Raw genomic sequence first — 25,104 nt, forward strand, 5'->3', positions numbered from 1 at the left:
GCAGTTACCGGGTTCATTATATACTAGTGTATTAAAAAATGCTCACTAAATAACGCTTTCGTATTGTTTCTCAAAGAAACAGACACTGTTCCATGTAAATTCAAATTACTCCCTTAAGGCGCGGCGAATTCCAGATAATCAAGTCAATCTGCGATGTGGACTTCGTAACATACAATCATATATTGCGTAAGCCTTGAATTAACTTGATATCGCTTCGGAGTCTCATTGGTAAGCCTATGAATAATGTTGCTAGCAGATACAATCTCTTTTCCATCCCAACAGCAGGCGTGCATTGTCATGATAACCCCTGATCAGAAAACTTAGCTTTATATATGCTTGCAATAAAGCTGTCTTATTATGTTCGTCGAATAAGCAAAATGACAGTTGTGTTGATTATTTTCATGAATGTTGTGTTTAACACATGTTTGTGATTATTTAAAGGTGCCTTTTCACAGATTTTGGCATTTTTTAACTTATGCATTAAATGCTTTATATCGATAAATGTAAACGTTGGATCGTAAAAGCTCCAGTAAAAAATCAAGAATAAAATTTAAAAAAGGAATAGAACATTGCCCGGACCAGGTTTCGAACCAGTGACCCCTGGAGTCCTGCCAGAGTCCTGAAGTAAAAACGCTTTAGCCTACTGAGCTATTCCGCCGAGTACACTTACTTGACGTATTTTATACCTCATATAAGCAATCTTCGTAGTTTCACAGAATTTAACGACAAAAACAGAACTCTCCAAATTATTCAATCGTTTCGCGTTGCAACGCTTTATAATTTTCAGGTTTTTAAATCGTCAAAAGATGCATATAATGGCTATACTAGACCATGGTAAATGTTCAGTATTACTGTTTCCTCACAAATATCATAACTAAAACGAAAATTTGCGAATCTGAAACAACTTTTTTCAATTTTGTCAATTTACCAAAGCGTGAAAAGATCCCTTTAAGAAAGCGGCTCAGTGCCCCATTCGTTTACCAAGATTCGATTCATTCATCCGGTTATAGTTATTCTGATTACAAAGTGTAACCGTCCTTTACCATTTGTTTATGTCATGCACGTTCGGTTACAGTAGCCAACTTATCAAATTGATCCCTGATCATTTGGCGACATCCACTTGTTCTACGCGAATATATTAACAAGAATAGTTACAAGAAAAGCCAGCGTTGTCAGTTCATATTTATTATAACGTTTTAATGTGATACGTAAACACATTTTATATTCTATATTTGAACAATAGAAAACATATGAGAGGAACAATACAAAAATATAAATGGAATTAAACGGTAAAATGGCGGAATATAATTTACACCAGACTAGCGCTAGAGTAAGTAAACCTAAGCTACAGACTAGCACTATAACTGAGGTAGTCGAGGAGGCGACCGGACGTACTGCCCTAAAGATAGCCCTACCCCAGTTGCACTATTGATATTTCGCAAGAGCTCCGCAACGTGCACATATCTATTTATGCAATTCCTATTTCAACGAACACCGGCTGGTTCGGAAATAGATAAAATAAATTATCGGTACGCCGTACCGTGCAACATATTGTACATGCGCAATCGCTAAGGCCACCGCAACTGGCCAAATTAATTCTCGGCACGCCGTACCGTAGAATGTCCAGTGCAACATATATTAAAATATTCGCATGCCAAAATAATTTCAAAAGCCAAAAAGAGCTATTCCAGGTTCGCCTAAGCACGCCGTGCCATCGAGCAAGTACAAGAACACCAAACTATCCCGAATTTTTTTTTGAAAGCATTCCTGCCATCCTCACACCTACGAGCACTACGTGATAGGTGACAACAAAATGCTATGTTTACCTCCCCGGACGTATGTACATGAATATATAGTTACCTATTTATAATTTAAATGGTTCCGATCACCTCCAAGACATAGAATTTCCGCCACAATTTTTTTTTATTTATTTTCCCCCAAATTCTATGACATGTTTAAAACTATTTTTAATAAAAACTCGCGCAACGAATCTAAATATATATTTCGAGTCCGACGTCAGATAAGTAAACGCCATCATTTCAGGAAAGCCTGGTGTTTTCCCATACTATTATGCTCGCCGGAAATGCCCTTTTTATATATTTAATATATTTTAACTCGCTGATTCTTAATAAACGATAAAAAATTCCAACGTAGAGATATTCTTGGCCAATACAGATTCAAGGTTATATTGAGCGACCATAGGCAGAATCGAACATAACATAAAAATCGATATATGGGGCTCTTTTATCCACGACAGGCCTTTGCTAGACCTCACTGGAGCATTTCGCTTACAAAAATATGTTCGAAATGCAGTACCATACGTTAATTCTATGATAAAATGACAACCCCAAGAGCTGGCCATACTACCGCTAACCCATACAACTCCCTGAATTTATTAAATGAACATATCGCCGTTTAATGCTAATTTCGTGTTTTTAGAAATGCCTGCGAGTACCAATTATTTAACTCTATATTAAATACAATACATACATTCCATAGATAAGCCGGCTTTGGAGTTGCTGTCGTGTTCGCAAACGGGCCCAGTCTCCGAAAACGCTCTAACCACGTGACCATTGCATCATTGTTTACAACGCCTTTCGCCTGAATGATGAATAATTATGTCATTACCAGCCTAAACACACGCTGTCTTACACCTGCAAATTTCGTTTAAATCATGTTTACATTATGTTGTCCCATAGTGCCGATTTAATTCGTAAATACACTCCGTCTGCTTTATTACTACATTTTCAATACTCGTATAACCCGCCCCATGTTAACTTTACTATTGACCGCTTGTTTTCGCGTAGTTTAAATTTCAGCTTTAGAAATCGTCTACTATGACTTATTTTACCCTTTCAATACAAAATGCACGTTAACGTTTATTTCATGGGCGCAGCTCACTCTTTATTTATACATGTCATTGACTTGCACGTGTGTAGTGTGTCGTGTATTTCCAGTTGTAATGCATCTTTCACACACGCAGCCACGTTTGTTTCGTACCGATATCGTATATATTACAAATGTTGATAACTTGCTAGTGCACAGGAAAAAACTTTAAATATATCTGTAAACGTACAAAGTATTAACATTAATCGATCAAGATCCAAACACAACCACACTGATTGTGCTATTTAGTAGTTCTTGTTTGTTTCGAAATGCGCGGAAGCGGACATCATGCGAAACCGGCGCTCACGTTACCCAAAGCGTGCATAGGTCACAGGTTAATAATAGTCTGGAGGATTCCGTTATGTACATGCATAGCCGACCTATCACGATCGAAATCACACCCCTATTATGAGTATTTAAGCTTCACGCAAACCGTATTTTATATCTCGCTTTACAGAAATAAAATTGAACTGCCTTGGCAAGATCGTTGGTTTCGAATTATTATCATCAAACCATCATGCAAGGAATATATACATGTATATATATATATATATTGATAATAAAACATCTTAAAATTAAAAATGGCCGCTGATGAAGACCGTGAGGTCGAAAGCTTCGGCAAAAAATAAATACAGCGTTTTTGTTTAAATACAACAAGGCTAATAGAGACTTTGTTATGTATATATATATATATATATATATATATATATATATATATATATATATATATATATATATATATATATATATATATATATATATATATATATATATATATATATATATATATTTATGCAATAATTAGTGCTTAGCTAGGAAAGGGAAATAACATTTCACGAATAGTATTAACACACGAAATAAACATCAAGATATCCTAATATATCCAAAAGATACCGAGTAAGAAATAAAATATAATCGGCAATAAATAGGACCGGCTATAATCGAAGAGTTAAGCTTTAGAATGTTTCTAAAGAATACTGATCAATTCTGGTCAGTTGATATAACGGAATTGTTGTGAGAAATATCAACACGGGCGGTTTTAAGCAATAATGCAAGATTAACATATTCGCCACATCAAATACATGTCGCTGTGTAAGCGACGCGGACACGTTAATTGATACATCATCATTAGTTTGTCTATGCAATATATAAATTCTTTGAATATTATCCATTTTAGACAGACTTGAATAAGTTGACTTAAATAAGATTTCGTTTGCATTACACGCTCGTGCCTCGTGCTTACCCACGTTGTGACCACGTGGTGACCCATCGGCTCTGCGAAAAATATCACAGAAATCAACAACCTCACCATTTGCAGCGTTATCGTCTGTGCGTTTACGTTTTGCAGGTGGCGCTACTGCGGGTGTCGCCTCTGGCTGTGGTCCAGGAACAGGAGCTGATGCCGGCTCTGGTACCGGCACCGTTTCCGCCGCATTCCTTCTATGCCATCTGGACCTTTGTTCCTTCGCCGGGGCTCGCATCCCCCGTCCCTCTCTCTGTATGTTTCGCTACGGCTTGCCCCACCCGTCTTCGCACGCTACGATCTCTACCAGACATTGTAGATTTACGTTTTATGGATGTGTAAACACAAAATTCTCAGTCGAAGCTATTTCGCAAAAAGAACGAGATACGCGGAGCACGAGCATATATACCGTATTAGTGACGTCAGACAGTCACTACTGAAATCGATTTCACGCATGGTTTATTGTCGTCTGCTTGTATCTTATGATTTATACGTGATTTAAACCTTTTATTTACCGGAGACATGTATTCTTTACTTCAAATAAAAGAAAAAAATTTTTTTTAAGAAATTAATTTTTAATATTCTAAACGCATTGTCATTCATCAAGAAAGATTTGAAGGTAACTGACTCTAAGATATTTAAAAATGCGATGTATTGAATGTACAAAGCATATATTAGCTCTCTAGTTGACTAAACAGCTTATAATAAATTATGTGGATAAAAACAATTATAAATTATAATTGTCTTGTTGAATATCGTCGTGAAATAATTTATTATAACAGACTGCATGCATTTCTATGTCCCACTGAAAAGCTAATAACATGTTAAGGTTTATGCATATAGAATAACAACATTTCATACAATTTTCGTTGTTGAATACCATTGTTTTGCAGATGTTTGCTTTCATCTATTAAGCGGAAAATAAATCATTAACGCTGTACTGTATATGTTATTATCATATGTGTATGTGCTACACATGCATCATCATACTCAAACTAAACAGACACAAATCGTTGTCTGGATTGCCTTTTCTCTCTGAATATATTTTGAATAATGCAGAATATTTTTGTTATAATAGATTCGTGATCTTGTTAACCTGACTACATTGAGTATATTTGTTGGAATCGGTGGAATATCGATTTTAATTCACGAGTGATCATAAAAATAATATTTTCACGAGATGGGCATACACGAGTGAAACATTATTTTCTATGATAACGAATGAATTATAATCGATATTCCACCAAATTAAACAAATGTTCCTTTTAGTGTATCCTTTTTCTACGGTTTATTTATATTTTAAACGAGTTGAACTGATGAATTTCGCTAGAATAATGACGTCATTTCGTCAAACAATTACGTCATTTCACAATCAAACAGTGAAAAGTATCGATATTTTTCACTGTTATTTTTCACTGTTTGCAACAGTGAATTATCTGTTTTGATTCACTGATATTTGTCTATAAACCACCGTAAAGCAAAATACAAATCAATGTATTTCGTATCATTATCATTCTTTTTTTCTTGTCCTTTCAAAAACGTCACTTTTAAGTACCAAATTAAAAGTTCTGCATGACAATTATGTAATATGTTCAAGTTTTTTTTTACGATTACAGTGGGTTTATCGAATATTTAAGAATCCATTCTTGCAAAAGATCAAAGTATCTGTACTCTTGCCCATTCCGTTCATTCCGTAAACTGGCTGTGCTTATCGATTGCATGTTCTGGTACTTCAAAGACGAAAATCGCGTTAAACTATTAGATTACAAGTCCTGCCTTATATTCTTTAGAACTTTGCAGTTAACATTTTTCGCTTCATTTTATCTTAATAGCCTGTAAATTTGTTTATGTATTCATGTGATAAAAAATATTTGATATGTATGATTTCCAATTATCCCCTTAATGAATTCCAAATACCAAGGCCAATATGTGGTATTTGTGTTAATTTGTAAACATAACTTTGATGAATAAATTGCTTACACCACTGCTTTCTAATATTTCTGCTAAACAAATAGTATACGTTAATTTTTCCGAGGTTAGCAGTTTTTTTATATTATGAATGTATTGACAAGAGTTAGAGCCTCTTCCAAATAGTTCAATTCGATAAGTGTCACGTTTCTACTAAAGATGGTTTTTTCATTTATCTACAAAGCAATGATTTTTCGGTATCGAATATATTTTTTTACGGTTAGCTTTGTGGTCAACCTATGTCCGCCGTCCGTCGTTGTCAGTCATCTTAGTCGTCTGTTGTCAATTTTTAGCTCGTGAAAACTGCGAAAGTCACATTTTGTACATCTTTATGAATGTTGTTTATCTTGACAATTTCTTTATGTAGACTGATTTGTCATCCGGGCTACGTGCGTCGTAACAATTGGCCATCTGGTCAAATATTTAAATAAACTATTGCAACCCTAGTGGCCATATTTATAATTCAATCTTTATAAAACTTGGTCAACAGTTTTACAAATGTTAACAACGAGTTCAACTTCAAAATGGCGTTAAAGTAAAGGTCACCAGTTCAAATTGTATTTAAATAAACCCTTGTAACGACCAATATTTAATAGCTTAATCTTGGTCAGAATGTGTATATCGACAATATATATATATATATGATCAGTGTGGTCACATCTTGACCATATGTATGCCCAGTTAAAGGTTGGGTAGCTCGTGTCCAAAACCTACGTTACTATATCACATTACAAACAAAACGTTAAACACTCTAATAGCCACATTTATTACAAAATGTCGCTGCAAATTTGCCGAAATGTAAACCTTGGCAATCTATAGGGCGTGATTAAATTTATTAAATTTGCGTTTACAAAATACGATCAACAACTCTTACAAAACGAATATCAACACTATAGACGCCACACGTACGGCTCATATTTATGAAACAGTAGGAATGTTTATTTGGCAATATCAATGCCATGTATGAACGTGGCCATCGAATATTAGACAATTGGTGTAGCTTTAACTGGTGTCCGCGTCAAGGCAGCCATGCACTTCTTGTGTATTATAATTTAATGTTTAATATTGCCATCATTGAAAATAGATGTTAATCGTAAAATGTTTACTAACATCTAATATATATTCTTTGTCAAAAAAACACAACATACAGTAAAATATTCCTTATACTAACGCGAAAGTGTTTTTATAACGTTTTAAATGTGTATTAAATAATAAAAAGCGATTTATCCAACTATCAAATGTATCATCAATCCATTCTGCAACTTCTGCTCAATAATATTGTGACAAATCGCTGCAATTAACTCTGCTATTATCCTCGCTATTGATTTATGACAAACTCTGGATGAACATCGTTATGTTTTAAACATTTCTAAGTGGATAAATACTTATTATAACCACTATTGTTGCTTAAAAACATCAGTGGTTTAAGTTAACTTCTGTTTTACTGTTATTTTTAAACTTTATGAGTGTGAATTATCTGGAGTTTTAATACCTGTATGTCAATTTTCTTATTCATTAAATAAGTATTAACATAAATAAATTGATGTACGAACAATATAATGACATGCTCATAAGAAATTCAATTTTATAAGCAAAAAAGATAAATATTGGCCGTGCTCTATGAAAAGGAGCTCAATGCATGTGCGATAAGTATCGTCCTAGATAAGACTGTGCAGTCCACACAGAATATAATCCATAAATAATAGGTTGTTTATATTGTCATAGAATTAAATGTTTAGTAAGAAAAATATTTCATTACATATCTTTACTCGAATTTTAATGTACAATACCTTTTGTTTAATGGGTCGAAATTTACTCTTATCATTTGTTTTCCTTAAAGGGGACTTTTCAAGCTTTGGTAAAATTGCAAATTGAAAAAAGTTGTTTCAGATTCTCAAATTTTCGTTTAAGTTATGATATGAGTGAAGAAACAGTAAAACTGATCATTTACCATGCTCTAAAATAGCCATTATATGCATCTTTTGACAATTTAAAAACCTGAAAATTATAAAGCGAAACGATTGAATAATTTGGAAAGTTCTGTTGTTGTCGTTAAATTTTAAGATTTCACCCGAGCTTGTATGTTTCTCTCACGCATCTCATAAAATGAAACGTAAGTTTCTTAACTGAAAATTGAACCTATTGCATTTAAACAAATGGTTTTTGTACGATGCATTCTGAAGTAAAGAACAAGACGAGAATGTAACTGATCTTTGAAAATTCTAATTCTACGCAGTTTGCGCAGAAGATTCTAGGATGGCATACGGGTTTCTAACAAATTGACGTATTCCGAATAGTCAGAAATACAGTCCGTATCATTGGTTCACGATTCAAACTAATGTCAGATTTTGGCTAGAAGTCAAATATTATTAGTTGTTATTTTGGTCACGCTCAACATGGTTTCCTTGAGGGTTCCTTGTTTCAAGTGCTTGTTATAGAGGGAAAGAAGGGTTTGTTAATTATTGTAAGTATTTAAAATAAAATGTGTGCACAGGCTTCGGTATGTTTCTGACAACAAGGGAAATATTATCGGCATCCGTTACATGCAGCGTCTGAAAACTAAAACTAAAACATTCGAACGTTATTCCATTCTTAAGTCATCAAATAACAAATAAAGAGCTTACACTATAAATCAAAATTAAAGTTCTGGGGATGGGCAGAGGAGAAAAAAATGAAACATATTGGTTTCATCCACCCAGAGGTCAAGGTCAAGGTCTAATTGTTACATTGAATAGTCCAAACTTATAAACAAATCCCATTATACTAAGGTCATATCAATTTATATTATGATTAGTAATATGAAGACCAACTGATCAAATATTAATGTCTCATAATCACATACAATTATAAATTGAAAATTTCCTAAAACGATTGCAAATAAAAGAATTTCCCTATGATTTGTCTCTATAATCATCACACATCTGTGCATGCCGTTGATAAAATATTAATCTAAAAATTGCTTAATATTCTACGTTTACTTAATGTTAAAAACAAGTTGTATTGTTCCTTTCTCAAAACAATGATGTGCTTTTTTCTGTTTGTGTACACAGCAATCCAACAATAATGATGCAAACGGTAGGAAGATAACATCCGTGATTCCTATATAATTCGAGATATTAAATTAAATGCTAATATAAATATTAACTAGTGTAGCACATTTAATTAACAGCGACTATGTGGTACTTAAAGTAAGTTTTAGTTTTCAATTCCTCTAGATCGTAAGAATTAAGCTTGCTGTTATTTTTCCCAATTTCTGTTTCTAAAGTTTTGTTATATAAGCCCCTTATAGTATCCTTTCAATCACTCAACGGTTATCACAATAAACGGAATATTATTGTATCGTTAGAATTCAGCTTGCTGTTTTATATACTCATGGTTATTAAAATGTTGTGTGTTGTATGAGCCCTGTATGGTATCATTTTACTCATCCATTGTTTACCACAATAAAATTCATATTATCACATCACAAAAAAACTTCTTTTGTTCAACTTTGGTTCATATATTATCACGTTTGCGTTGTTTGATCTGTATTAAAATGCCAATCGTTATATCTACACGTAAAAGAATTACTAATACATTCTAGTCCTTTCTAGACTTTCAAAGTGTCATTTCACACATAGTTTTACGACCTGTGCCAACTTTCGCTGTTAGCTGTCATTGTCTAAATTGTTCTCGACAAATCAAACAATAAATGGGCACCATAATTGCTTTGTCCTTCTCCAAAAACATGTATATATTCATTCGCTTCTATGACTATGAATAATAATCACACAAACGTTGCTTCTGAAACGCCAACTGTCGTTCGAATCGAAATTACAATTATCCGACGATGTGAAGATTGTGCCAGCAAATTCGTGTGCAATGAAAAAGCAGCTGTATTGTATAATTCTCTGTTAAATACATTCCACGCATTATCTGACATGAATATATTGATCTCACAGCGCTGATATAAGGGCTTTCAATGTATAAATGCACACAACATATTTGGTTCTATTTTATTAAAGTAATCAAAGAATACAAATTAAATAAGTATAAAAAAAATCTTTCACATATATAATAATTTTTAAGAACATAAAAAGTATTTTTTAACTATTTAAGGATATATATTCTTACTTTGTTAGAAATGATAAGTGCAAATTAAAGCGTTGCTTTAGGTGCAATTAACCATGCGGCCATCAAACGTTTTTTGTTGCCACTTATATCATCGAAAACGTAGTGACGGTAAGTGAGCTAATATTTTGTCGATAACTTTTTTAACGATTACAAAATCAATGAGAATATGCTGTGACATACAGAATTCTTCTAAGTCTCATTTTTTCGGGTTTGATTGGATATTTCGTTAATAAAAAGTTAATTTACCAAACACGATGAAGTGTAGCAAAAATGATCGCAAACGTATGATATTTGTGTGAATTTAGCAAAAGGATGCACTAGAACAACAATTTCTAAAGTCGAAACAAAGTATAGAGTCGGTAGTAGAAAAAAACTTTTTACGCCTGAACTAGAATTAATACAAACTGGTAAAAAATTTAACTATAAATATGTCCAATTCTTTTCTAAGATATTTAATTAATTTTATTTATTCATTTTTTTATTCAAACATTGATTTGTTTAATCTGTGAAAATGGGATTTAATGAATGTGCATGTGCGTCAAGTGCCTTCCCAGATTAGCCTGTGCAGTCCGCACAGGCTTATCAGTGGCGATACTTTACGATAGTAATCAGCACTTTTGGACACCACGTGTTTTGATGTTAAACTTTTGTAAGAGGGCATGGGTATGTTAGTGTTTAAAATGAATAAACACACATTCTGAATCAATTGCTGGGATAGAATTAAACAGAACGTGGTTATACTTATTTTATTGTTTCGATTAAAATAAGCGCAATGAATTTATATAAATACTTGTATAATGAATATGTTTTCCATAAAATAATTTTAGTATAAAACACGTCGGCTTATTTATTAGGTTTTCAATTAAAATATAGAATAATCAGCCCAAAGTGAACTTTTCACTTGACATAAGAAAGACAACATTTTACTCTCCCTCGATCTACTTTCAAATCGACCATATTTTCTTTAACGTACGAATTTTACAATCTGAGGTAGTCAATGCGCTCTGGAATAAAAAGTATAAAAAAATTGTTTTTCTATACATCCTGAAAAGCCATTAGCACATTCCAACGGAATACGAGCCCATCTATGCTTCATTTAACCCCTGAGGGACTATTATGGTCTATTTTGGGTACCATAGCGACCTGGATCTACATAACACTTTGTAACGCTGCAATATATATGTAAGATTCGGAGAATGGATTTGACACGGGTGTGACATCATACATCACATGTCATGAATAGTGTATGCCAATGGCGTTTTTTTAAATTTAAGAATACAGTTGTAAGAAAGATTGAAAGAAAGCATAATCTTATCGTTTATATGGAATGCTATTCCGAAATAGTTTCATGCATGTATATCCATTATCGGTTATGAACGTTAAAACAGCACATAAGGTTATGTTTGCGAAACTGTTCTGCCAACTATCACATAAACTGAAACAAGGTGTTTTATTCTGTGTGGAGCATCTAAATCTATCACAAACTAGTTTGACAATTCGTGCACTGTTACACATAATCATAGTACTAATTATAACATTAACGTGGAAGTGATGAAAACCATTCTTTATGCACACTATCAGGTAGGGCTAAATAAACCTACAAGGGTCTTACTAAAATGAACTTAAATGCTGTATCGTTGAATGTATAGGAATACAGAAACTCTATTAACATTATCGTGAGAGAAAAAAATAATTAAGGCGACGCAATACAGGACTGTTTATAGAACAAATACATACACATTTTAAAACTTGGTTCCCGGACTTTAAGCCTATCTCGCCGATTACCAACGTTTATTTCACCCTTCTTTGTTTAGATAAATATATGATGGACTTAAGCACAACTTGAAGTAACGATATAATACGCTTTTGAAGTAATGTTTGGGTTCTAACAAGGTGCCTGAACCACGTGACTTTTTCGGCTATGTGTGGGACAATCGGATGTAAACAAAACGTCGCTTCAGGTAACGTTTTTGACAATTTCTTCATTATTTCAAAACCATTTTCAAAAAAACAAAGACGAGTGCCCAGTCATTGTAAAAAGACACAACTTTGTTAAGTTTGCGAAAATGAATTAAGTATTTTTTCTTAAAAGTGCAACCGCGTGTTTGAAAACACATGAAGTGAAATGCTATGTGTGGTATATTTTTTGTTCAATCAACAAAAACATTGATTATAATATTGTCGAGGGTTTAAAGAATAGGGCGGACATTGTTATTCTTCATAGATAAGCTACTTGCATTGTATGTTTGCGCAAATACATTTAATTCGGAGTGTGTGTATATAAATGTTATACTGCTATGTGTGGGCCACATTTTTTAAATGCTATGTGTGGTATACAAGAATTTGCCCGTCAGTTCTGCATTTAATCTGAACACAGTTTTGTAAGAATCTAGAACATAAACTTAAGTCTGTCCTGAAAATATATCAAATTAACCAAATGTTACATTATTGAATACTGAAGTAATCGTGTAATGATTAAACAATTTATGTTTAACTGAACATAATTCTTATAAACGCATACATGTTATGTTGAAATATAATATTTCTTTGTTTTACTTATTGTCTTTAAATAAATATAATGATTGATATTTCTGCCTGATTATTGAATTTGGTCCATTTTTTAATGAATGACATAGAAAATAAGAGCACATGCTTTAAAATGGGTTTTACTTCTATTGTTTTTCAGACTTGAAAAGGATTAGTCAAAAGATCTGTAACGCTTTTAAGGTTCGAAGCTGTGTAAGAACTACATGAACACCATCAAACCACACGGAATGTGATATGTGGCAAGTTAATTATCAAAACCACAGTGACAGAGACAGGGACCCCGCTTCATTTTGTGATGTTTATGGAAAGCTATTTCAACTAACTATGCAAACATACCATTTAACATGTATTTTTGCATAAGCAAAACAAAGCGTGTGTATTGATATGTGTGTATATTTATGGGTTTTGTATCTATGTTATTACTAAAATTGATTAGATGAATAGAAAATCTGATTATGTGTGTTAATAAAACAGGTGTTTCATAACAAATAAGAATTTAAATCCAATGATGCTTGTTTGTGGTCTATTCCAATATCATCTCCCTATGAACATCTTCGAATCCAATAATGCTTGTTTGTGGTCTATTCCAATATTATCTCCATATGAATATCTTCAGTATATCAAGATAAACACGCCATTAATAATAACATTACTTTATAACTAGCATGCACATGTAGCAATAGAAATTAAAGCACCAAATACATAAAGAAGTACATTAGTATTCACAAAGAAATTGTAATCAGTCAATTTATGAATTTGCAAATCTTGCAATTCAAACATATGAATGCTCCAATTAAGTCATAACAAATGATCATTCAAATACGTCTTGACTTGTGGGGGTTATTATACCAGCAAACATATTGAATTGCATCAATACTTCATTTACTCAAATTAAAATGAAATCTGAATAACTGAAAATAGTTTGAGATGTCTAATGAAAATACTCATTCGCCCCGGTCATGAAAGGGCGCTGCAAGATGTTGTTACCACTGCACCAAGTAATTAACATTAAATCATATTATGTTGTTCAATTTGTTGAAAAGTTAAATTTTTATGTAATGTTTACTTTGATTGTTTTCTTTCCCTGCAATACTTGCACCATGTGGTAATAAAACAAACAGTCATTTAAACTTTGGAACATTTACTTTACGTGTTTGTATATGACAACTTTTCATTGATCAAGATATCAGTACGTCTCTTGAAGGTGCTTCCAAAAATACTTTAATCTCCCTGAAAAGAACAAAATACAAATGAAATAAACTGTTTAACTTAAAAAAAAGCATCCGTGATATATCATATAGCTCAATAGGATTTAGATACAAATACGTGATTTTCCAGAAAATAAATGTTATTGATCCTAGTGTCTATTTGTTTCAAAATGCTGTATGATCTCTTTATGCTTATTATTTAATAACTATCGTTACAGCAAAAAAAATGCCTACACATTCCTGCTAAAAAACACACAACTAACACTTTTTGTAGTTTTGTTGCAACAATATTTACATGACATCTTGCACAAACAATCCTTTCGATTTTGTGTATTAAACAAGTGCATTAGTTGGCAGTAACAATTCACTGAAAATTCAACATTTTGTAACAATCAATTTTATAGAAACAAGAAAAAGTTTGCCCAACGGAACTATTTCCCTGTCCGTGCGTGGGTGGCTTTGTGTTAGGAGATCCCCGACCGTGTTTTGATCTCGCTGCCACACCGTTCGCAAACAAATGGCATTCTAAAAGTAAACAAAATATGAATATAAGTTATCGACAATCATGATAATTTCGAGAAACATGAACGTAGGATTATCATATTTAAGGCGATCCAAACACTACTAACAATGTTTATTGACCAAGTTTTGTTATTCAGACAGACTTTAAATATTATTGACGTTAATGTCAATCTTTCGATTCTCTAGTTTAGTTTGTATACCACACATAGCATTTACAAAATTTGTCCCACACATAGCATCATTACATTTTCATACACACACTCCGAATTAGATGTATTTGCGCAAACATACAATGTATGTAGCTTCTCTCATAAGAATTACAATGTCCGTTCTATTTTTTAAACCCTCGACAACATTGTAATCAACGTTTTTGTTGATCGAATACAAATATACCACACATAGCATTTCACCTCGTGTTTTTCAAGCGCGCGGTTGCACTTTTTGGAAAAATTACTTAATTAATTTAGCGCAAACTTACCAAAGTTGTGTCTTTTGACAATAACCGGGCACTCGTCTTTGTTTTTTTGAAAATGGTTTTGAAATTATGAAGAAATTATCAAAAACGTTACCTGAAGCGACGTTTTGTTTACATCCGATTGTCCCACACATAGCCGAAAAAGTCACGTGGTTCAGGCACCTTGTCGTAGTATGGTCTTTATACCAAGATGGAAAAAACATTGGTGTATGACTTTTAATAAATTCTGGGCATTGTGTTAGACTCAACAAGCCTTAAATCCAGTTTGAAGCCCCAATGATTTGCGTTTACCGTACCATTGCGTTGATCGTATTTGTAGACAGACAGACAGACAGACAGACAGACAGACAGACAGACAGACAGACAGACAGACAGACAGACAGACAGACAGACAGACAGACAGACAGACGGACGGACGGACGGACGGACGGACGGACGGACGGACGGACGGACGGACGGACGGACGGACGGACGGACGGACGGACGGACGGACGGACGGACAGACAGACAGACAGACAGACAGACAGACAGACAGACAGACAGACAGACAGACAGACAGACAAACAGACAGACAGACAGACAGACAGACAGACAGACAGACAGACTTGGTTTATTGCAGCATGTGTACATACTTACAAACAGATGGATAATAATAGTTATATTTATATTGTTCTTCCTTTCATCAACAAATGTTAAATAAATACATACAAAATGAAATTCGTCCTCAATATCCGTGACATTATAACAAAGACAATATCTTTCTTGGGTAGCAATAGTGTTTCTATTATATCGACAAGTCTGTATACAAAGGGGGTTTACAGATAATCCTAATCGGCATAAATACAATCGTATTTTTATCGGAACAAAGTCTAGGTAAATCCCATATTCTAGATTTGTCTTAAATGTTCTATAAATGTCTAACATAGAACTATCTTCTAGTGAACTGTACCAACTTTGTTTGTATGCATTTATAATTCTGAATTTTAGAATGGGTTTACAATGTTAAACATAAATATTATGAACGCTATTGCAGACATAACATTGTTAGAATATGTTATCATTTTCTTTAAATAATTAGTGTTCTTATAAAATACTAGATGACGAGAGTGTTTTGTACGAGAGAATATTACTTGCGAAATCATAATTTAAACAATAGTGTATCGGTATCTGTTTCAAATGCATTTAAAAACAGCATATGAAACATTTGCGATAACATACACACGTTACAACTTCTAATTAGAAAATGAAGCTTTATTGTTTAATCACATGTGCAATATCGTCTGTATAATTAAATTTGGTCATGAAATTTCTCGACATTTATGTTTTCAAGTTACTTCAAAATTGCTCATACTCTCAATATTTTATATACTGTAGAATCATTTATATTCGTCGGAAAACAATTTTTAGTTAACCAAAATTGTTTTTCGTGCACACGTTAATTCGTAGGTTTCTTCTTATTGACAAATAAATGAGGAATTTGCGTTTGCGATCTTAGATTTGTTTGTGTTTAATTCAAATTAAAGTCAATAAGTTTCCTACAAAAAGTAATGATGTTTACACTATCATGTTAACGGAATGTGTACGTAGTGCATATTATTACTTATAATGAAATATTCGATACAAAGTTTAATGAATAACTATGATAATGAAGTAAATTTAATTGGCGTGGTTACGCAGTCTTTGATGTTGTTTTTTATATTTAAGTTTTTCATATTTGTACATAGCATTCAATAGAATGATGAATGTACCTACATGACGATTAGTATAGCGAAAATCCATCTAAACCAATGTAGCATGCGATTTTAAAATGGTGCAACTGTTGTCAAAATCAATTTTCACAACCATGCAAATACATCAAGACATAGCACTGTGATTTGTGATTTACATAATTTTACAGTTATGTCCATGTAAGACGGACTATCACTTGCAAATATAAGAAACGTTTACATTTAACTCGATTCACTTTCACAAAACTTTCATAAAAATATGATGAAAACATGCATAATAGTGTATTAGCACTACCTAAGATACAATTTGTAAAAACACTTAACCGCATTTGGGCACATTTTGCTCAATGATTATGGTCATTATTAAGTATCGATTATTTCAATTTATATCCTTTCATCCCGATCCTCTCTAATTATGACATCTCTAAGGCCATGTTTGTGCGTATGTAAAAGAAATACGTTACGGAAGTTTGAGTAGGAAGTGAAGTAAATTCAGCAAGGCAATGTTCAAAACCATCCACTGGTGAAACACTCCCAGTCTCTTGTATAATATATATCAGCAAATAACTGACAGGGGAAAGTTGACGGTCTCATAAACGTTTGATATATGGTCCCAAAGAAATGTTGAACTAACCGTAACGACGTACACATGGATACACAAATCTTTGATATGAATGACCATAACTATGTGATTTTGCCAAATAATTCGCAATACAATTTTGAAAGATTTTCATGTTGAAAATTGTTTTCGAAACCGAAATTCACTACAAACGTTATTTTGATATGACATGTTCGTTTTGCATAATGTTAATTCTGATTAAACGTGCAGAATTGAAACTTTGTAAGAAATTAAATACATTCATTATTTAACACGTCTCCTTTTTTGACTTCTTGGTATATTAATATAAACATGTTTTGTCCAATTTAATCGTTTTGATCTGTATGTTTGTTGCCAAATACTGATCAGGTACATGTTGTCTCAAAACAACAGTGTAACGTAGTTTCTTTGAATATCTTTATTCAGAACTTTATTGCATACTTACGAGAGTCGACTGTATAAAATAATGACAGCACAGTGCATAAAATGTTTCAAAACAAATTGCTGATAATTAACTTTGTTAAAACGTACAAAAATTAAAAAGCCAGTATTATGACAATAAATATCAGAGTTTATAAACCCATTACATTTCAAGTACTGCTAAAATTTCTAAATAACAATAAAGTATGTTATTATTCCTAATTAAAAGTACGTGTAATACTTACAATGTGTTGTATTTCTCAGATATGGAATAAGTCTCGGATTCAGTTTGCTATAACGTGTACCCATTGTAAGCGAAATGTTAGCAAAACTGAAGCAACATTCTTAAATAGTTCACACACTTTTACTAAAATCCATTCACGTATCAATTTAGCAACCTAACACGTGCTTTGCGTTAACCTAAAACAAATACATTTACAAACACGAGTCTTTAAGTTGGCATACATTTCGACTGAGAAGAAAATCAAACGCAAATCATTGCATCTACAGAGCTCAGTGGCGTATTTAGGTGGGGGGCTAGGGGGCTAAAGCCCCCCCAGCTGGCTGGCTAGATATGATTAAAAAAAAATGAGCCCCTTACAGTTCCAATCCATTTGTGTATTTCCTGTCATATGCCCCTAATTAGGCCATTAACAGCTGTCAATTTGTATGATTAGCCCCCAGGCATGTGCACAGACGATCTAACCTTCGCCAGCTAAACTGCACGCTTCATTGACTGTAAGTGATAAACTGCGCTATTTGATTGGCTGAAGGAGATACATTCAACTCATGAAATTCATCGATACATTTAGCTATAGGTAAATGATTTCAAATGGCTGCCGGATGGGACTTGTGAAAAACAATATCCTCCAATTACCTTCAGTCGAGCGGTTAAGGAAACAACTAAAATAATTTCTGAATGAATTCAAACATTGCCGCAATAAACGATGTACCTAAAAAGATTTATTTCATTCCTGTTAAATCCATGTCAAAATTGTTTATTTAGAGCGTGATTAACCACACAAAGCCGATAGTTCCATACACATCCGCAAATGACATACACTTCGCGCGTTGTTTACCTTGAGTCGAGAGGTAACATCCGAAAAGCGAGAGTACTCGATTGCAATAGACATCAGGTCAACAAAACTTCGAAAATTCGATTCACTGAACACATTTAGAGAAACCGAAAGATTAATTTTACTTTTATTATAACTTTTATCTACAATTTAACAAGTTTCTGTTTTAACGGTCGATCTTATTTTGAGCAACATTGACATGAAAAAGTGCTCAAGAACTGAAAAAAACAACGTTCGCTATTTGTTCCAATACAATTTCGGCATATATATTAATATTAAAAGATTTGATAAAATTATCATCAAATCGGGACAGGGTATACCCACTGAACATGTGGATATCGGCATGTCTCATATTTTCGCGATGTGCGCGCACAGATTGTTCCATGCAACAATTTCTGGGAATCGTGAAAAAGTAAACGAATTTTCTTTAAAATTTATAAAATACTTGAAATTATGTTATTACACTAGCGCAGTGGTCTGCAATTTATGCGCAAGTTTAATGAAGAGTATCGAAAAAATGCACGGAAAAGGCATACATTTAGACTATTTCAGTTGAAGTAAGATTTTTAATGCAATTAAACTGTTTTTTTTTCTTATTTTAGTCGTTTCTATAATTATTTTAAATCGTAGTAATGTTATTAAAACAAAATACTGGTTTGAGAGACATTTGATTTACCCCTGTGTGTCTGTCTGTCTGTCCGAAAATTCGATTCACTGAACAAATTTAGAGAAACCGAAAGATTAATTTTACTTTTTATAACTTTTATTTACGATTTAATAAGTTTCTGTTTTAACGGTCGATCTTCTTTTGAGCAACATTGACATGAAAAAGTGCTCAAGAACTGAAAAAAAACAACGTTCGCAATTTGTTCCAATATAATTTCGGCATATATATATTACTATTAAAAGATTTGATAAAATTATCATCAAATCGGGACAGGGTATACCCACTTAACATGTGGATATCGGCATGTCTCATATTTTCGCGATGTGCGCGCACAGATTGTTCCATGCAACAATTTCTGGGAATCGTGAAAAAGTAAACGAATTTTCTTTAAAATAAATCAAATACTTGAAATTATGTGTTTACACTAGCGCAGTGGTCTGCAATTTATGCGCAAGTTTAATAAAGAGTACCGAAAGAATGCACGGAAAAGGCATACATTTAGACTATTTCAGTTGAAGTAAGATTTTTAATGCAATAAAACTGTTGTTTTTTTTATTTTAGTGTGTCTATAATTATTTTCAAGCGTAGTAATGTTATTGAAACATAATACTGGTTTGAGAGACATTAGATTTACCCCTGTGTGTCTGTCTGTCTGTGTGTCTGTCACACTTGATGTCTGAACTCAAGTCCTTGTTTTACATGCACATTTATCATGCAAAATGCTGATTAGATAGCATGAAATTGCATCATTTGAAGGTACCATTTAAAAAAAAATCAACGACGGAAGGGGACACCCCTCCCGCACCCTCCCCAGTTGAGCCCCCCCTCGGAAAAAATTCTGGATACGCCTCTGGAGCTTGTGTTTCTGTTATCGCTGAAAGTGTTAACCGGATAGGTGTATCCCAGGTAAAATAATTTTCCCGTCGTAATGGCAAATATATGACAGCGACCGGATGGAAATTAATTCTGTTTGCAACATTGAGCAAGATAACATTGTCATAAAGTAAAACTACTTTTCTAGCTTGTAATTTAGGAAAAAATACGTCATATTGTATATCAGAAGTATGTTCAGGAATGTGCAATATACTATATATAAATGTATTGTACTCGGTTTGCATCCTAAATGTCACAGTGGTTTTACCGCGATGTGCCGTTTGGTAGATATTCACTTAAATGGAAACAAATCAAACTATACACTTTAAATAAAATATGAAACGCTTTTGTATTTGTTTAAGATGGGTTGTGATTTTGCAGACAAAAGTGTAACTCGCGTAAGAAACCAAACTTGTACTATAGTTGAACTATTATTTTTGTATGACATTTGAATATTTATATGTGGTATCTGTACTAATACCTTATCTCAGAAATGTTGTTTATTGGGGTAATAAATGTTTCCAGAAAATAGAAAACACTTTTTTAGCAAACAAATAATAATGGTATAATAGGCATTCTAAAAATTGCCAAGACCTACTTTTTGACATGCTTAATTACGCTGTCTTACGAATGCCAAAACATGTAATGTAAAATATTAATCATATATTGACAAGGATCTTGTTTGGCAAAATTAAAAAAATCCTGAAATGTGAACCAAACTAAAGTAATTGCGATTGGGTCAACCCTTAAAAGATGAATAACAAAAAATAATATTTCCTCAGGATTGATAGGCTTTTTGCTTACTTTTTTTCTAATTCAACCATCCGATTATCTTCCTCGATTTACAGCAGCCCACAATGACCACTGCCTCTATATCTCAGTTGGGGACAGGGAAAATATATCAACATGATAATATTATATACAATCGAACACTAATATATTGTTTTGATTGCAAAACAACACTCTCCTGCCAAAATATTGTATCATTTGCCATAGTTATTGGGAACCTGATGATAAAAAGCAAACAAAGCGTCTTTTCGCTCTGTCTGTGGCCTTATATTAGGTATTTTTAATTGATTTATAATAAGAACATATAGATAATAACATATGATGTGTTATATGTCTTAAAGATTTAGAGTATGGTGTATTTGTAAGTTGCTCATGCACGCATAAAAGAACGACACGTGCGGCGAAGCCAGGTTGAATCGTTTTGATAACATATGACTCTGCTATATCGAGCAATACGTTTTCAAAAAGCAATCAATAACGAACTGTAACTTACTTACTCATTACCCTTTAATTTATTCACGATTTGGTACCACCAGTCGCTTGGTACCTATCAAATATAACATTTGTTATTGGCTCCCTCGTTACATAGCACGTGTCTAATAAGTTAAAGTTGTACTTTACAAAAGAAACCTTGACATCAATGCATGTTGTTGTCTTGACATTACTAATGTCATGTTTCAGTAAATTACATATGCGCAGAATTTACGTACATATTCAGCTAAACTTGCATAAAATAGTTCTTTATATTGATCGTAAGTGGTGTATGATCGTTTAACAGTAAAATATGTGTGTGTGTGGGGGGGGGGGGGGAAATTGCCATTTATGATCAGCCTGTTGTGACCTATGAGACAACTTCCCCCAATCCTATACACCATCTTTGTTCATGATAGCATACGATTCTTTTACATTTAGAAGTTGCTAGGAATGAAACAGGTCATATCCGAACAAGGCCACTTCCTATTGAACATTCGAACTGCCACTCTGTAGGCAGACATCCTAACCTAACGACGAGCCCACAGTGTGTACACATACGTATTACTCTTTATAAAGTACGTTTTGTTTTAGGTTTAAGATAGTTTGGCAAATACTTTGAACAAGGCACATCCATACAGTGTAGTACTTTTTTTCTCGAGACACTGTGCATTATCATAGATTCTTAATGTGGATTGGTAAGCATTGTTTTGCGATTCCCAACATCAAAGATGATTGTTCAGCCGAATACATAAAAAATGTATACTTATCGACGTTCATACATGTAAGTTATCCTAGAAGCAACATATCAAATTTGCTTACATGCAGTGTATGCCCTCATCCTTTTATAACACAATTTCTAATTTATATGTGCTGCAAAATTTGTTCAATGCGATTTAAGGGTCTATACGTATGTGTTGACTAGTACAATAGCCCATTAATATATTTTGTAATTAAATTGAATATATTAGCCCTAACGCTTGAAAAGCGACCCTCTTTCAACCCCTTGATGTTCTTCGTCCGATTTGAACAAAAAATTCACTTTTTCTTTTTCTAAAAATATAATTGTGTTTGACATTGCTAGACATGGCCTCAAGCGCACCCAATCACTTCTTTAAACTTAAATTATTCACACACACAAAGAAGTAAAATGAAATTTAATTACATGATGGATACGTCTGATGAATGTTAACGTTTGTATTAATTATTAATCATCGAATAATTCATTCTACAAGTGAAATTCCTTGATGTGAGACAGGTAGGGTCATATATTACACACACGAATAAGAGTGCAAATTGTTTTTACAACGTATAGTGATTTGCATAAAAGTATTTGAACGCTAAATATAATTTAATTTATCGCGTTTTGCGATTGTTATAGTGTGTGCTTTCTGCTTCATTTCAGCGTAAATGTCCTGAACGCCATACAACATTGTCGCTTGCGCTTTTGCTGTTTACATAGTTAGATATCCATACCATAAATGACTCGTACTCCAATTTGACCACTCGTCAGATGGCAAGCTAACGAATAAACCAATCGCCGCAAAATGGTCCAACAAAAACGAGAATCGGTGTGTGTTAAGTAGAAAGTCTGTATCGAGCGAAAAGGAAATTCCTGAAATAGCTATTGCATAAATAAGGCTAGCTTACACTAATTCTAATTTAATAGAATCCTGTCATGAAATGGTTAACTTCCATGACATTTTGCTTGTCTTTCCGTTTTGACTTCTTGTGCAAGGTTGGTAAAAAACGAATATGTTTTTAGAGTACCCCAAATATAATTCTTCAGAATATAGCAGACTCTCTTGACTAACACATTCAACACGTTTTATGCTTTTGAATACATGTTTTTGATATGAATTGTTGTTTTGTGTTTTGTTGTTTTGTGTTCAATTATACTTGGATGTACAAAGTTCCTATACAATCCGTTTATAAACGATAAAGGCAATCCGTTACCGGGTTCATTATATACTAGTGTACTTTTAAATAAATGCTCACTAAATAACGTTTTCGTATTGTTTCTCGCAGAAAGAGACACTTCTTCATGTAAATTCCAGTTATTCACCTAAGGCGCGTCGAATTCCGGATAACCAAGCCAATCTGCGATGTGAACTTCGTAACATGCACTCATATATTGCGTAAGCCTCGAATTAACTTGGTTGATATCACTTCGGTGTCTGATTAGTAGGCCTAAGAATACTTAATGATTCATGTTAGCAGCAGATCGTGTTTCTGTCTGAATGTCGTATGTAAATATTTTCATACGGTTTCATTTAGGTTAATTAAGGCTAATTAATTAACATTAATACAATTAAATGCTATGCATCAACGGCTGTCACATCTCGTTTCCATCCCAACAGAAGGCGTGCATTGTCAGAATAACCCACGATCAGATAACTTAGCTTTATATCTGCTTTCCCGCCATAAAGCTGTCTTATTATGTTCATCGCAGAAACAAAATGACAGTTTTGTTGATAATGTTCATGAAATTTGTGGTTAACACATGTTTGTGAATATTCTACACGCATTTTCATTCATCAAGAAAGATTTAAAGGTTACTGACTCTAAGATATGTAGCAATATGATGTATTGAACGAAAAGAATATTACTTTTATATGTTGAAAATATGTTATCGCTGTCTATTTGACTAAACAGCTTATAATAAATAGCATTTTATGTTGTAAAAACAATCATAAATTACAATCGCTTTTTTGCTGAATATCGCCTTGAAAGAATTTATAATAACAGATTGCATACATTTCTATATCCCACTGAAAAGCTTATAATAAATGTTAAAGTTTTATGTAGATAGAAATTCAAACATTTATTACAATTTTCGTTATTGTAATTACTGTGTGGTTGTAAACCATGTATTTAACCAGATTGTCTCATTTTATAATCAATATTTTTGTTTTCAATAGATTCGTGATTTTTGCAACATGAATACATCACTGTACTTTGTATCAATAAATTATCATTTTAATTATCTAGCCCGTTCAAAACCGTCACACTGAAAGTACCATAGTAAGTGTTCTACTTGACAATTATATGAAATTTTCAAGGTTTTTTACAACTTCGATGGGTTTATCGAATATAATAATCGATTCTGCCAATTGATCAAGTAACTGTATTCTTCCCCATTCCGTTTATAACGTAAACTTGCTGTGCTTTTCGGTTGCATGCTCTGGTACTTCAAAGACGAGAATCGCGTTAAGCTATTAGATTACAATCCCAGCCTTTTTATTCCTTAGAGTTTTGCAAGTAACATATCTCGCGTCTTTAGCGTTATTTAGTATAACTCTTCCTTTATCTAAATATCCTCTGCAAATGTTTATGTATTCCTGATATTAAAGCTATTGATATGTATGATTTTCAAGTATCCGCGCAGTGAATTTCAAATACCAAGGCCAATATGCGGTGGTTGTGTTAATTTGTAAACATAACGTTGCATTCGTCTTAGTTAAATAATTGCTACATGTAAATTGCTCACTGCTGTCTAAAGAGTCTGCTAAACAAATAGT

The 25,104-nt window shown here is 33.2% G+C and overlaps 1 protein-coding gene across 2 annotated transcripts in view; it reads right to left on the reverse strand.

The window, feature by feature from the left end:
• The window catches only part of LOC127838648 (neuronal calcium sensor 1-like), a 97,724-nt gene that overhangs the window by 62,141 nt on the left and 10,479 nt on the right, over positions 1-25,104 (reverse strand). The window contains exon 1 of one of the 2 annotated variants that reach the window (XM_052366506.1): positions 17,953-18,157. The exons of the other annotated variant lie outside the window; for it this stretch is intronic. Within the exon in view, the coding sequence (XP_052222466.1) occupies positions 17,953-18,016 (64 nt within the window). The 5' untranslated portion in view covers positions 18,017-18,157. Of the gene's footprint in view, positions 1-17,952; positions 18,158-25,104 lie in introns of those variants that run through there. 2 annotated transcript variants of the gene reach the window in all.

This window comes from Dreissena polymorpha, chromosome 7 (genome assembly GCF_020536995.1).
Source record: "Dreissena polymorpha isolate Duluth1 chromosome 7, UMN_Dpol_1.0, whole genome shotgun sequence".
In the NCBI taxonomy this organism is placed as follows: Eukaryota; Metazoa; Mollusca; class Bivalvia; order Myida; family Dreissenidae; genus Dreissena; species Dreissena polymorpha.